Source organism: Carettochelys insculpta, chromosome 11, assembly GCF_033958435.1.
Source record: "Carettochelys insculpta isolate YL-2023 chromosome 11, ASM3395843v1, whole genome shotgun sequence".
Taxonomy (NCBI): Eukaryota; Metazoa; Chordata; order Testudines; family Carettochelyidae; genus Carettochelys; species Carettochelys insculpta.
In genome coordinates, this window is record NC_134147.1 from 39184191 (window position 1) to 39198208 (window position 14018).

The 14018-nt window shown below is 47.6% G+C and overlaps 1 protein-coding gene across 2 annotated transcripts in view; it reads left to right on the forward strand.

The window, feature by feature from the left end:
• Positions 1–14018, forward strand: part of SHQ1 (SHQ1, H/ACA ribonucleoprotein assembly factor) — a 98043-nt gene that overhangs the window by 42928 nt on the left and 41097 nt on the right. For both annotated transcript variants that reach the window (XM_075005240.1, XM_075005241.1), the window contains one exon: positions 13151–13271. In XM_075005240.1, the coding sequence (XP_074861341.1) occupies positions 13151–13271 (121 nt within the window). The remainder of the gene's footprint in view (positions 1–13150; positions 13272–14018) is intronic.

Here is a 14018-nt window from a genome sequence, read left to right on the forward strand (position 1 = left end):
CCCCAGTTTAAACTCCCACGCATTGCTCCAATTCAGCCCCGACCCGCCGTGTCACCACCTGTGCCTGGCTCTGGCTCTGGCTCTGGCTCTGGCTCCAGTTCAACCTCCTTCTGCGTCCCGGCTCACCGCCCAAGAAGGGCTCTGACTCACCACCCCGCACGCAGCTCCAGCTTAACTCCACCCCTCTCCCCCCTGCAGCCCTAGCCCACCCCAGCCTTATCTCCGCCCCACCTCCCACAGCCCCAACCCTCCGCCAGGCTTAACCCTCCCCAACTGCCCCTGCCCCCACCCCAACCCCAGGACTTACCTTTCCTCTGTTTCCCCGGCTGCAGAACACGTGTTCTGCCGGGGAAAAAGCTGGACCGCCACTTATGCAAAATGCAGGTTACACAGGGGTACGTGGAACGAAACCCTCACACCCTCTGAGACCTTACTGTGTTGTGTTTGAGAGATTAGGGCACTTAAGGCCGTAAATTTTAAAAAAGCACCAGAATATAACTAATTTTAAGTGTATTTAGTAAACGCATAATTTATCAGAAGAGAAAGTGAAATAAGTATGGACCTATATGTGAATTTGATAAAGCTCAAACCACAATAATGTAAAGTTCTGTGTTTGTACTATCTAAACAGCATAGCACAGATACACTCAGTAAATGTTTGCTTCTTCAAAGGCCATGGGAAAATCTTAGAAGTTCCTTGGGCTTCTCTTTGTTTTGTTTTGTAATGCCTAGCGTATTGCACCTGCTACTGAAACCATAATAAAGGTAAGTAAAGTATTATATGGTGGGTTTCACGTTTATAGTGTAGACGTACATCTTGGATGCACTGAACCACCAATTGCAGGCTTTACCGTATAGTCAGACGTGACTTGCTTTCATCAGTAGAAAGCTAATACTTGTAATAAATCTTACCCATAAAACCATTCCACTTAAGCATGTACTTAACTTTCAGCAAGTGAGTAGTCTGATTGACTTCATGCTCAACTGAGGCCTTTTCCTGTAATGGAAGAAACTGTAGCATAGTGCAATAGTATATTTAGAATTTAAAGATGTATAGGATATGTGGGTAAGGAACATCATTGCAGCTATGGCAATATTTGATGTGTTCAGTTTATTGATAACATACACCAAATACATAGGCCAAAGGCTAGGATTCTGTGTACTAGATGTATACTGTTCAAACGCTAAATAATAGCTCTTCAACAGAGCACAACACTATGAATGTTCAGGAACAGCTCCTAGGAACTGGGTCATTCGTGCTCATTAAATAAGTAGTCTGTCAGTTTTTCCACAACCAATAATGGGCCTAAAGATGAGTCATTAAACGAGTTAATAATAATTTTTTCAGAAATTACTGCTATTCCAAAGTGTTATTGAAATGATGTAATAGAAAAGTGCGCATAAAAATAGAAAAACTATCAGCAAAACAGTTGGACCGGTGGGTCATGAGGGAAGATTGAGAGTGAATTTTCATTAAAGAGGTAGGGCTACATTGAGAGTTTACTCTCAATTATCTCAATATTGATTTTTTTTTTTTTTATTTGTGAGTTGGTTGATTACAATAAGGGGCAGAAGAGACATTCATTTTCATCTGTTCTTTCTGATTAGTCATAGAAGTGCAGTAGGCTAATTTATATTAAGACCTCTAGAAAGATTTCTCATGTTTTCTGGATGATCGTTGCTTTCCGTGTTTTTAAGTGAATTTACAACAAAGCTAGTTAAGTCTGAATTCTTTGACTGCAGTAGCCTGTCATAGCTACATTATCTGAATGCATTTACATTTGTTTTAGATTTAATAGACTGATTTGTTAGCTATGGGTACATACAAGCTATAAAATTGCTTCAAAATAAATATATCAAAGCTGAATATTAAAATTCAGATTAATCACATGTAGCTTTGGTATATTTACATAAACATTGTTTATCCTTTTCAGTAAACCTTCAAATATATATATTTTTTTCAAAATACAGGAGACTTACATTATTTATGTAACTAGATAATGCTAATTTGTGCATTTTACACTTATTAGCTGCTTGTAGAGATATAATTCTATACTCCTTTGTGTGATGTTAAAAATATCTTATGCTTTTTTCAGCATACGTGTGAACAATAAATAATTAATGACTATTACATACACACACACATATAAACAAAAGATTTATTCATACTTCTCAACGTCTTAATTTCTCCTGATAGCTGTTAGTACCAAGAGCTTTCTGCTTGTTTCATAACGTAGTGCTGGTTATAGATGGCAGCGCTTCATGTTTGGTTTACTTTCAGTGGACTTTCTTATAAGACTGAGAGACAGGTGATTGACTGAACCTGCAATCAAATTATAAAATGTATTGCTATAAAATTACCATGTTTGCCAACAAGTCTGGGACTTTATTTGCTCATGAGAATCTTTTAATATTAAGAATTCTGCAATAACTCTTGTGCCACTAACACTACGTATTGCTTTTGATACTTTTAAATGAAATTTTAAATGAATTCAAAACAGACTAATGTTCATTTACATTCCTTTATGTTAAAATACACACACGTGCGTGCGTGTGCATGCTCACACACACACATTTGGCATAAAGATTAACTGAGTTTTTAGTATGCCTCTCTTTGCTTAAATATTCTTGAGATTTTGCTTCAGAATTTGAAGACTAAATTGGTGCAGAAAGAAAGGCTTGGTGCCATCTTCTATATTCCTCATATATTCAATTTCATGCAGTCTAATGTCTTTAAGAGGCAGTCAACAAGTTCAGTTGATTTCTTTAGATGCAAACTCATTTTGCAGTTTGCAAGAATGTGGAAAAAACAGAAGTCTTTGGGGAAAAAAAAGCTTCATTTACTTGATTTGATGCTGTAGGCAGAAAAAAAATCTCATTGAGGAAATAAAAACATTGCTGAATGAATTGCATAGTTTCCTGTTACTTCATAAATGTTTTATTTTAAGTACGTGAGCTGTTGAGCCTGTGAAAAAGTTATATTACAGTGACTTTATTTATATCAAATGAGTAATACAGATTTAGTGCCAAATTATACCCTCCAAAACACAAACTCGACGTGGGGCAAAAGTCCTTCTGAAACTCCATGGCTGGGTCTACATGTGCCCCTTCCTTTTGAAAGGTGCATGTTAATGAGCAGGTTTGAATATGCTAATGAGGCGCTGCAATGAATATGCAGTGCCTCATTAGCATAAAGGTGGCCACGGCAATTCGAAAGTGCAGCTTTTCGAATCGCACGCCGCCCATGGAGACGGAACCTTCTGAAAGGACCCCCCCCAGTTTTCAAAATCCCTTCTTCCGATCACCAGATAGGAAGAAGGGCTTTTGAAAACTGAGGGGGGTCCTTTTGGAAGGTCCCTTCTCCATGGGCGGCACCCGATTCGAAAAGCTGCACTTTCAAATCGCCATGGCCGCCATTGTGCAAATGAGGCGCTGCATATTCATTGCAGCGGCTTATTGGCATATTTCGGACCTGCTCATTAACATGCTCCTTTCGAAAGGAAGGGGCACGTGTAGACCCAGCCCATGAGATTAAGATTGTGGAGTTTCTGTTGCAAGCAGTCATAGCAGTGAACTCCAGCTGAGTCCAACAATCTGCAAACAGATACACTGGCTCTTATGGCACTTTGTATGTTTATGTTTAATATAATGACCTCACACATATTTATAAAATTGTCATAGATTCTCTCACCGGTTTGGGATCTTTTATTTATTTACATATTTTTAATTCTGGCCCACTGATTTTTAAACAATCAGAAAACATCTGTTCAATGAAAGCAGTTTATTAAATGCTCAGTGTAATGTAATACCGTAACTTTACAAATTAAATTTTTATAAGTTAATATTTCCACTAGTTAAGACACCTTAAAATGAATTCCATTTACCACACTTAGGGTTGTTTCTGTGGTTATTGTGTGACTTGGAAAATTTTTGGTGCGACAAATACCTAAGATGACACAAAAAATGAGCTTGTGCACTTTGTCGTACACTTAAGGGGGTTGTCTACACTACCACCCTCGTTCGAAGGAAGGATGGTAAGTAGGGTGTTGGGCGTTTACTAATAAAGTGCTGTGCTGGATATGTAGCACTTCATTAAGCAAATTCCCCCCATCGGCAACTTTGAAGTTTTAAACTTCGAAGTACCAGCTCGCGTCTAGCCACAGCTTACCCACCAGTACTTCAAAGTTCTTCTTCGAGTGTCCCCGTGGGTGCTCCACATTAGGTGTCGGGCTCGCCCGGCGCCGCAGATCGGATCTTCCAAGCAGTTTCTGCCGGACCGCGCATGCGCCGGTGCGCGCCGCTCCCCCGCGCGCTCCCGGCCATGTGCGCGATCCGGTCCCCGCCAGTTCCTCTTAACCGCCGTCGGCTGCAGACGGAATCCAACTAGGCTAAGGCCAAGTAGTGTATTCAATGGCTTTATCTGTTTTTTCTTAAAGTTTTTTTCAGGCACTTAGGCTACTATAAGCTAGCCGGTTGTTATTTTGTAAAAAAAAAAAAAAAAAAAAACAACAACGAACAAGCTAGGAGAGCAGTAACAAGCGCCGGAGGCCAGGAGCTAGGGCTATCAGCCCTCCGGCTAAGGCAGACCATCGGACGGGGAAAACGGCACAAAGAAGGTGCTAAGTACCCACTTAAAAACACAAAGACTCACCAACAATGTCCTCTTCAGGCTTTAAAAAAAAAAAAAAAAAAAAAAAATGCTGCTTCTTGACAAGGCCCTCCAGCCAGAAGTGCCGGAGCGGCCGCAGCAGGAGGGACCCTCCGGGGCCCTTAAAAGGAAAGCTGCCTCCCTCACCCCATCAGCGCAGAAACGGAGGAAAGTATCTCCAGCCCGATCCCTGCCGGCAGCAACAGCGAGCGGGACGGGAGGAGCAAGCAGCCCCCAGCCGCAGCAACAGCTGATCGGCGGCGGCACGGAGAGCCACGTGGAAGCGGCTCAGCCTCCAATACTCAGCCAGCCGCCCCGCACCGCAGGCAGGGCGGCGGCTAAGCAAACGCCGGTACTGGCGGCACCGCAGGCAGCGGCACCGACCCCCGGGGAACCGGCGGTGCAGAGCGCGCAGGCACGCAGCCTGCCGGCACCGGAGGACACCGCACATGCGGCATCGCCCTCGAGCGTGCCGAGCTCGGTGCAGATGGGGCCGGAATCCCCTGTATGCTCCCCAGCCCGATCCCTGCCGGCAGCAACAGCGAGCGGGACGGGAGGAGCGAGCAGCCCCCAGCCGCAGCAACAGCTGATCAGCGGCGGCACGGAGAGCCACGTGGAAGCAGCTCAGCCTCCGATAATCAGCCAGCCGCCCCGCACCGCAGGCAGGGCGGCGGCTAAACAAGCGCTGGTACCAGCGGCACCGCAGGCAGCGGCACCGACCCCTGGGGAACCGGCGGTGCAGAGCGCGCAGGCACGTAGCCTGCCGGCACTGGAGGACACCGCACGTGCGGCACCGCCCTTGAGCGTGCCGAGCTCGGTGCGGACGCCGGAATGCCCTGTATGCCCCCCAGCCCGATCCCTGCCGGCAGCAACAACGAGCGGGACGGGAGGAGCGAGCAGCCCCCAGCCGCAGCAACAGCTGATCGGCGGCGGCACGGAGAGCCACGTGCAAGCGGCTCACCCTTCGATAATCAGCCGGCCGCCCCGCACCGCAGGCAGGGCGGCGGCTAAACAAGCGCCGGTACCACCGACCCCTGGAAAACCGGCGGTGCAGAGCGCGCAGGCACGCAGCCTGCCGGCACCGAAGGACACCGCACATGCGGCACCGACTTCGAGTGTGCCGAGCTCGGTGCGGACGTGGCCGGGATCCCCTGTATGTCAGGGGCGGAGTTACCTCCTCAAGGGAGGGGGAAGACTGCACACAAGAGGAGGCATTGCAGCCCCTCTCCGCACAGGGCTGTGTAGTTGCTTTCTCACAGCCCTCCGCTATGTTGCAGACTCCAACTAGAAGGCAGGGGTCCCCCCCCTCCTTGGCCTACCCAGAGCCCCCTTCTCCATTTCTGCAACCAGCCTCACCCTGGCTGGGACCACCTCCACCCTTCCTGGGATTTGAACCGCTGGACTATTAGGCAAAGTCGCTCTCTCCAGGGTCTCGACGGTCTCCCTCCCCCAGACGCAAAGGGTATGCACCAAGGGAGTGGTCTAGGTCACCTTCCCAAGACCAGTGCTTATACTGCCGTGGTCGCCCCTACCACGCAGGGCATAGACACCATCGGCAATCTACTAGGGAAAGATCCCTACGAACGATCTCGTACCCCCAAGGGCAATTGTGACCGGGGACAGAGACTTAAGCATCTCAGGGGGGACTGGTTATGGAACCCCGAGATTTTTCCTCGCACACCTCTAGTGAGAGGGTGTACCATCATCAGCAGGAACCGGAAGGGTCCAGAAAGACGTACCCCAGCGGTTCCTCGCTTTCCTCCCCGGATGAGGCTACGGCCCCGGGGGGCGTCCATCCTCCGGACGATCTCAAACAGTTCCAAGAGCTGTTTTACGAGGGTGGCCTTCACGCAAGGCTTCCAGACAGCAAAGGTGCAAGAGCAACACCATAAGCTCCTCAAAAATCTGAGACCTCCGGCCTCCTCCAAAATAGCAATACCGCTGATGACGCAATCTTGGAGCCTGCCACTATGATATGGCAGACTCCTGCGACTATTCCGCCTGTCCACAAAAGAGCGAAAAAAAAAAAAAAAAAAAATACTTCGTGCCCACGAAGGGCATGGAGTTCCTGTTCAGCCACCCACAACCAAATTCTTTGGTGGCCGAGTCGTCGCAACGTGGGGGAATAAACAAACATGCCAAAAAGCTAGAGCTGTTGGGCAGAAAGGTCTACTCCTCCTCCACGCTACTGTTGCCAATGGCAAATTACGCAGCGCATCTAGCGAACCATAATTTCAACAACCACATTAGGTTGACCTCCCTCATGGACTCGCTTCCAGAGGGCACGAAACCAGTGCTCAAGGCCATCATCCGACCATTTTATAACCAGTGGCAAAGGATCACCACAGACACATGGGTGCTGGAGATCATAGCCACGGGGTACGCCATCCCCTCCCAGTTGCTCCCACCGCCATGACCTCCACCCGGGGCCCCACCTCCAGGAGACCTCCCATGTAGCGAGGCTCAAGCAGGAGGTAGACCATCTCATGCTCGTAGGGGCAGTGGAAAGAGTGCCGGAGCAACTGCAAGGGAGAGGGTTCTACTCGAGGTACTTCCTCACGGGGAGGTCCATCTTAGATTTTCGAGGCCTCACCGGTACCTGCGCAAGCAACGTTTTCGGATGATCACAAACGCCTCCATCCTTACGGCACTAGACGATGGAGATTGGTTCGCAGCCCTCGACTTACAAGGTCCTACCGTTTGGGCTCTCCTCAGCCCCCAGAGTCTTCACCAAGACCTTGGCAGTGGTGTCAGCCTACCTGCACAGACAGGGGGTATTTATATTCCAGTATCTGAATGACTGCCTACTCAAAGGGGCCTCAAAGGAGGAGGTACTACGCATAATATGTGTCACAGCAGGCACGTTCTCTTCGCTCGGCCTGCTTATCAATCTGACAAAATCAAAGACAGACCCCACACAGGACATAGAGTTCGTAGGGGCACGCATAAATTCTATTACAGCGAGGGCGTATCTACCAGAGACTCGCTTTCGGGCCATCGGCTCCCTCGCGCAAGGCTTCACCTTCAGCCCTATGGTGCCGGTTCTGACGTGCTTACAGCCGCTGGGCCACATGGCAGCAGCAACGTTTCGTACAACAGAACGCCAGGTTACACATGCGCAGCATGCAGCATTGGCTGGCGAGCGTATACAAACCGGCAGCACACACTGTTCACAGGATGGCGTCGCCCACAACGGAGGTGCGCAAATCCCTGCAATGGTGGGTAAACCCAGAGAACCTGCTAACAAGGGTACCCTTCCACCAACCACACGTATTGGTTTTTCTTACTACAGATGCCCCCCTCATAGGGTGGGGAGCACACATGGGCGAAGAGGTGACGCAAGGGCTGTGGTCCTCTATGGAGCAGTCACTGCACACAAATATACTGGAGCTCAAAGCAGTGTTCAACGCCTGCAGACACTTTCGAGACCAACTGAAAGGCAAGGTAGTCGGGATCAGTACAGACGATACCTCCACCATGTTTTATATAAATCGGCAAGGAGGAGCTCGGTCCCGTGCCTTATGTGTAGAAGCAGTCCGGTTGTGGAACTGCTGCATCGCCAACAATGTAACCTTGAAAGCCTCGTACTTACCAGGCGCTCGCAATGTGAAGGCAGACCAGCTGAGCAGGCGTTTTCGCACTCACGCACGAGTGGCAGATCCGTCCCGATCTGCTGCAACCGATTTTTCCACGCATGGGGTTTTTCCCCAGATAGACCCTGTTTGCTACTCAGCACAACAAGAAGTGCCCACAATTCTGCTCCAGGGCAGGACTGGGACGGGGGTCCCTGAGGGATGCCTTCGCGATCTCATGGAGGGGCCCCCTGCTTTACGCTTTCCCTCCCACAGTGCTCATCCACAAAGTGTTGCAGAAAGCCAGGAGGGAAGGAACCTGAATGATCCCGATAGTCCCAACGTGGGATCGACAGCAATGGTTCCCCCTATTCCTGCGCATGTCGGACCGGCCACTGAGGTCCCCTCCGGTGGCGCGGGATCTGCTCACGCAAGCCCAGGGGTCCATAGTGCATCCGCACCCCCAAAGCCTGCGACTACAAACGTGGTTAATCCATGGCTCAGCTCCCTAGAGAGCACATGTACGGAGGAAGTGCAGCAAGTCCTAGAAAGTAGCAGGAGGACTTCCACCAGGAAGACCTTCAAGCAGAAATGGACTCGCTTTACGGCATGGTGTTCTACCAAACAGCTAGCCCCCTTTCGGTGCCTATGGCTGTGATATTAGAGTATTTACTGGACCTCAAGAGAGGAGGACTCTCGCTATCCTCGTTTCAGGTCCACCTGGCCGCCATTTTGGTGTTCAGACACGAAGAGGAAGGGCACACGGTGTTCGCCCATCCCATGGTTACCAGGTTCTTCAAAGGGCTGGTAAGCCTATACCCCCCTCAGAAACCGCTTCCACCTCTGTGGAACTCGGACCTGGTGCTTAATGCGAAAAGGGGACCACCGTTTGAGCCTTTGGCCACGGTTTCCCTCCGCCTCCTTATGATGAAGACGACCTTTCTTCTCGCAATCACGTCAGCTCGCAGGGTGAGCGAGCTTGAGGCAGTTATGGCAACGCCGCCCTGCGCTGTTTTTCCAAGGAGGCGGTAACCATACGGCTGCATCCAGCCTTTGTTCCTAAAGTTTCTTTCTGAGTTTCATACTAACGAACCTATTGTTTACCCTTGTTTATCCAAAGCCTCATAACTGTAACAAAGAGGTGCGCCTACACCTCCTGGACGTGAGCAGGCGCTAGCTTTCTATATGGACAGGACCAAGTCCTTCCGGAGAACGGATAGGCTCCTAGTCTCTATCGCTCCCAAATCAAAAGGAGAATGTCTCTCTTCGCAGAGAATCTCTAAGCACATCGTATCTTGCATAAAAATGTGCTACAAACTCAAAAAGACTCCTTTACTGGCCACGCCCAGGGCTCATTCCACTAGGGCGGTGGCAGCATCAACAGTCTTTTTTCAAGGGCGTTGCGCTAAAAGACATTTGCAGAGTGGCGACCTGGTCATCCTGTGACACCTTCGCCAAACATTACGCCCTTCACAGGGTATTCCAAGAGGATACCCGTCTCTTGGCAGCGGTCCTCTCGGGGACAAGCTGCACATAATCCGATTACCCACCTCCTATCTTGGGTTACTGCTGGGTAGTCACCTAATGTGGAGCACCCACGGGGACACTCGAAGAAGAAAGAAAGGTTACTCACCGTAGTAACGGTGGTTCTTCGAGATGTGTCCCCGTGGGTGCTCCACTACCCGCCCATCCTCCCCGCTCCGGATCTCTGTTTAGTGTTTTGCAGGAGCATCCGAGGCGGTTGGTCAAGGAACTGGCGGGGACCGGATCGCGCACATGGCCGGGAGCGCGCGGGGGAGCGGCGCGCACCGGCGCATGCGCGGTCCGGCAGAAACTGCTTGGAAGATCCGATCTGCGGCGCCGGGCGAGCCCGACACCTAATGTGGAGCACCCACGGGGACACATCTCGAAGAACCACCGTTACTACGGTGAGTAACCTTTCTTTTTGAGGAGTAAAGAGATGTCGAAGTTGCCCCGGCACTTCGAAGTACCGGTGGGTGAGCCGCGGCTAGACGCGAGCTGGTACTTCGAAGTTTAAAACTTTGAAGTTGCTGTGTGGGGGAATTGCTTAATGAAGTGCTGCACATGCACCACAGCACTTCATTAGTAAACTCCTAACTCCCTACTTCACCATCCTTCCTTCGAAGGAGGGTGGTAGTGTAGACAAGCCCAAAGAGTGTTTTTTTTTTTTAAATCTTCCGAATAAATTGTTTCCTCCTTCAATCTTGATATGGTAGATCCTCCCATCTTTGCACTGCACAAAAGAATTGAAATTACCCATGCATGGAACTTGGGAATCAAATTGATGCTCTGTCCTCTGTTTCCAAACTACAAAACAAAGTTAATAGCAGAAAGTGACTTCAAGAAGAGAAATTTAGAGACAATCAGTGTCTTAGTCTGCTAGGCCATTAAATCTTAAACTTGAGTAAAAAATTGATTGTACGTGAAGGTCAAAAACAAATGCCCCTAGGACAGAACTTAGCATTGTGGATTTTATGGTGATGGGCCAGCAGATGAGTAACACTTTCTAGAATAGCTTCATTAATTTTTGAATACTATTTTTATATACTTCTTACTTCTTTCTTTGAGTATAGTCCCTATGTATGTGTGTGTGTGCACAGGTGCACTCTTGATTGGAGAATGCGGCATAATGTCCACCAGCCCACACCATCACAGAGCAGTGCCTCCTGCTCAGAATGAGGGTGCACAAGGAACCATGAGCACCCTACTGCTCAGTTCCTTCTTAGTTTCCTATAGCTCAGGACAGAGAGTTCTGCTGTCTGCTCTGTTTGCTTCAACCTGGAACGCACTGCTCCCACGAGTCTCTAGGGAACATGTATTGTAGGCACAAAGATTATGATCATCACTGGGCTCCCTTCCCTTATGCCTTTCCCCAGTGGAGCAACCGCTCTACAAGAGCCTGAGAGAAAGCACCAGCGCCCATTTTTACTATGCCACCTAGCAGCATCTCTGGACTGTCCTGTGCTGTCTCAAACGTTGGTGCCAAACACTTCTGTGGCTTTGATGACATGCAAGAGGAACAAGAATCTCAGGCTGAAGAGATTTCACGACTGTATAAATGCTTCATCTCTGGCTCAAGCAGTAATGCCACCATTACCCTCCAACACTGATGATTTTAAGATGTTCCAGGACCACAATTTGACAGAATAATCAAGCCTTCATTCACTGGATATTGGGTGGTTGCTTTCTACGTCTACGCTGCAGGGACCTGCAGGGACCTGCCCTCCCTGGCTGGCATAGGCCTGCAGCAGTTCTTTCACCTTCCTCTGCACCTGTTCCTGGGTGCAAATGTGGCTCTTGCTGGCCAGACTCTTTGCCACGCAGCCATAGACAACCATGTTCCTGCATTAGGTGTGGAGATCCTGGAGGGTGCTCTCATCCACCCAGACCTCAGTGAGGTCCTGGATCTCCTCACCCATCATTCTCCTTCTGTCTGAGTCATTCCCCTCCAGTACAACATTTCTCCAGTTTCTCCACACCTGCCACTTAATTACTCCCTATCGTACAACTTCTCCTTTTCTATTTCTCTCTCTTCCATATAGACCCATGGTCACCAACACGCTAGCCACATGTGGCTCTTTGGCTGGTTGAGTGTGGCTGGTTGGCTTGAACAATAAATATTTCAGAATAAAGTGGCTCGTTTGCTATAGCAGTAGTACTATGATGACTACTGCTTCAGAGCAGGTTGGACATCACAGGAATAGACATGCAAAGTCTGGGGCACTCCTCTGATTAAATCTGATGATTGGACAGCAGGGAGAGTTCTGAGTTAACCTCTTGAAGATCTTAATTTTTTATTGATTTAGCGTGTAATTTAGCCAATTTAAGATTAAATATTCTAGGAGGTGCTCACCCAAGTAGAGGAGACTGCTGGATTCCCTTTGTACACCTTATTTTTTTTTTATTAGCCATGCTCATTTTCCCTGTTTAGTAAAAAAATACATTTCAAAAGCGTTCTCACTAACACTTAAGCTTTAGCGGCTTTGAGGCTTTTTAAAAAATGATTCAAGGAAATGCTAGATCATTAGAAAGTATTTGTAGCTGAACCTCTGCTTTTAAGGAATGGGGACATATGAAAGAAAAATGAAGCAGAACAAGTCTCTCCTGGCTGTGAAATAAGAAAATGTATTTCTGCTGCCAAATGCTCATCTTCCAGAGAGTTATCCAATAGCTTTAAAATGGAGATTGTTTTAGTTATTAGGAAAGTAGGATTAGTTGTTTTTTATACCAGATGTTTGAGCTGCCAACAAGATTGTCACTGACAACAGGACGACCAGCGTAATGAATACTAAGGGCCCGTCTATGCTTAATGGGAGATTGACATGCCAGAGAATGATCTCCGAGAGGTCAGTTTTAGTGGGTCTGTTATAGATGTATTAAATGAACCACTTGTTGCTCTCCTATTGACCCTGGTATTCCATTGGGTCGTGAGAAGTAAGGGAAGTCACCTGGAGAGTTTCTCCTGTTGACTTCCCACTGTGGGTATGCTGAAAAATTTGACTTAAGATACATCAGCTCCTGCTACCTTATACATCTAGCTACAGTTGCATATCTTACCTTCACTTTCTCTCTAAGTGTAGACCTGCCAAAAAAGGTTCAGATGCTGCAATGAACATCAAATGCGCACACCTCTGTTGACTTCAGTGAGTCTCTGTGAACGCAGAGGAAGTCCAGTGGAAGGGAACTTTTGCGAGTGTGACCTAAATCTCTGTCCCTTTATTTTATTTTATAAATGAAACGGGAGAATTCCAATTCAATGATTGAGGCACTAACTCAATATAAAAAGTTAGCAAGATTGCTGCCATAGATTTAAAATGTTGCAGTGAAATGTTTGTTGAAGTGTCATGTGTTAGATTGTAATGTTTTAGCTTTATTTATTTTTTTTTTAAAAAGCATGAATGTTTTTCCAGGTAAAAGTGCTGTTTTGAAGTGTTTGTTGGACATCCACAAGATTTTTCGAGAAAATGACCCTGCCTACATCCTTAATGATCTCTACATTACGGACTATTGTATTTGGATTCAAAAAATCAAGTAAGTTTTAAACAAGTTACTATTCTGAGAAAATGTTTAGCATATTTTATCCAAGAACAGGTGTTGATAATTTGTAAAATCCTAAAAATGGGGGAAAATAATCCTTAAAATCATAAATTGAAATCTGTTCAAGCTTTCACGTCCTGAACTTCCCTAACATTCTCTTCATGCACGACATTTTATTTTTAATAACAATGGTAGCAGTGGAAGAAGGGAGGGTTTTCTCTTACATGAAAGTAGACATTCAATTTGTTTGCAGACTTTTAATACATAATGACAGTGCAAAGTGGCAATTTTATAGGAGTGTTCCGGGGGCTGCTGGCCACTGCCTCTACCATGCCAGTGACTGGAGCCTCAGGTCTGTTGAATCACAGCTGGAATTGTGTGTGGTGTGCGCCCAGCTGTGCTGTAGGGCTTTCCGAGGAAGGCTAGCTCCAACCCCACCCCTTCTGCCCAAGGCCCTGCGCCTCCCGGGGTCCAAAGCCAGCCCCCTTTTCTTCTTCCGCACCCCCAGTCCCCGGACTCAACGAAGTCTAGCCTCAGCCCTGACTGCACCGATATCAAGAAGCCTCAAGGAGTTAAAATTATTAACATTTTTGAAAAAAAGTTTATGACCATGTTCAAATCCTGAATTGGATGCTTTGAGCCAATACCACACATACAATATTTCATCTGCCCTAAACAGCTTATTGAGGCATTTTATGTTTACTGGTTGTACCAATGTGTTTCAACCCCTAGAATGAGGAT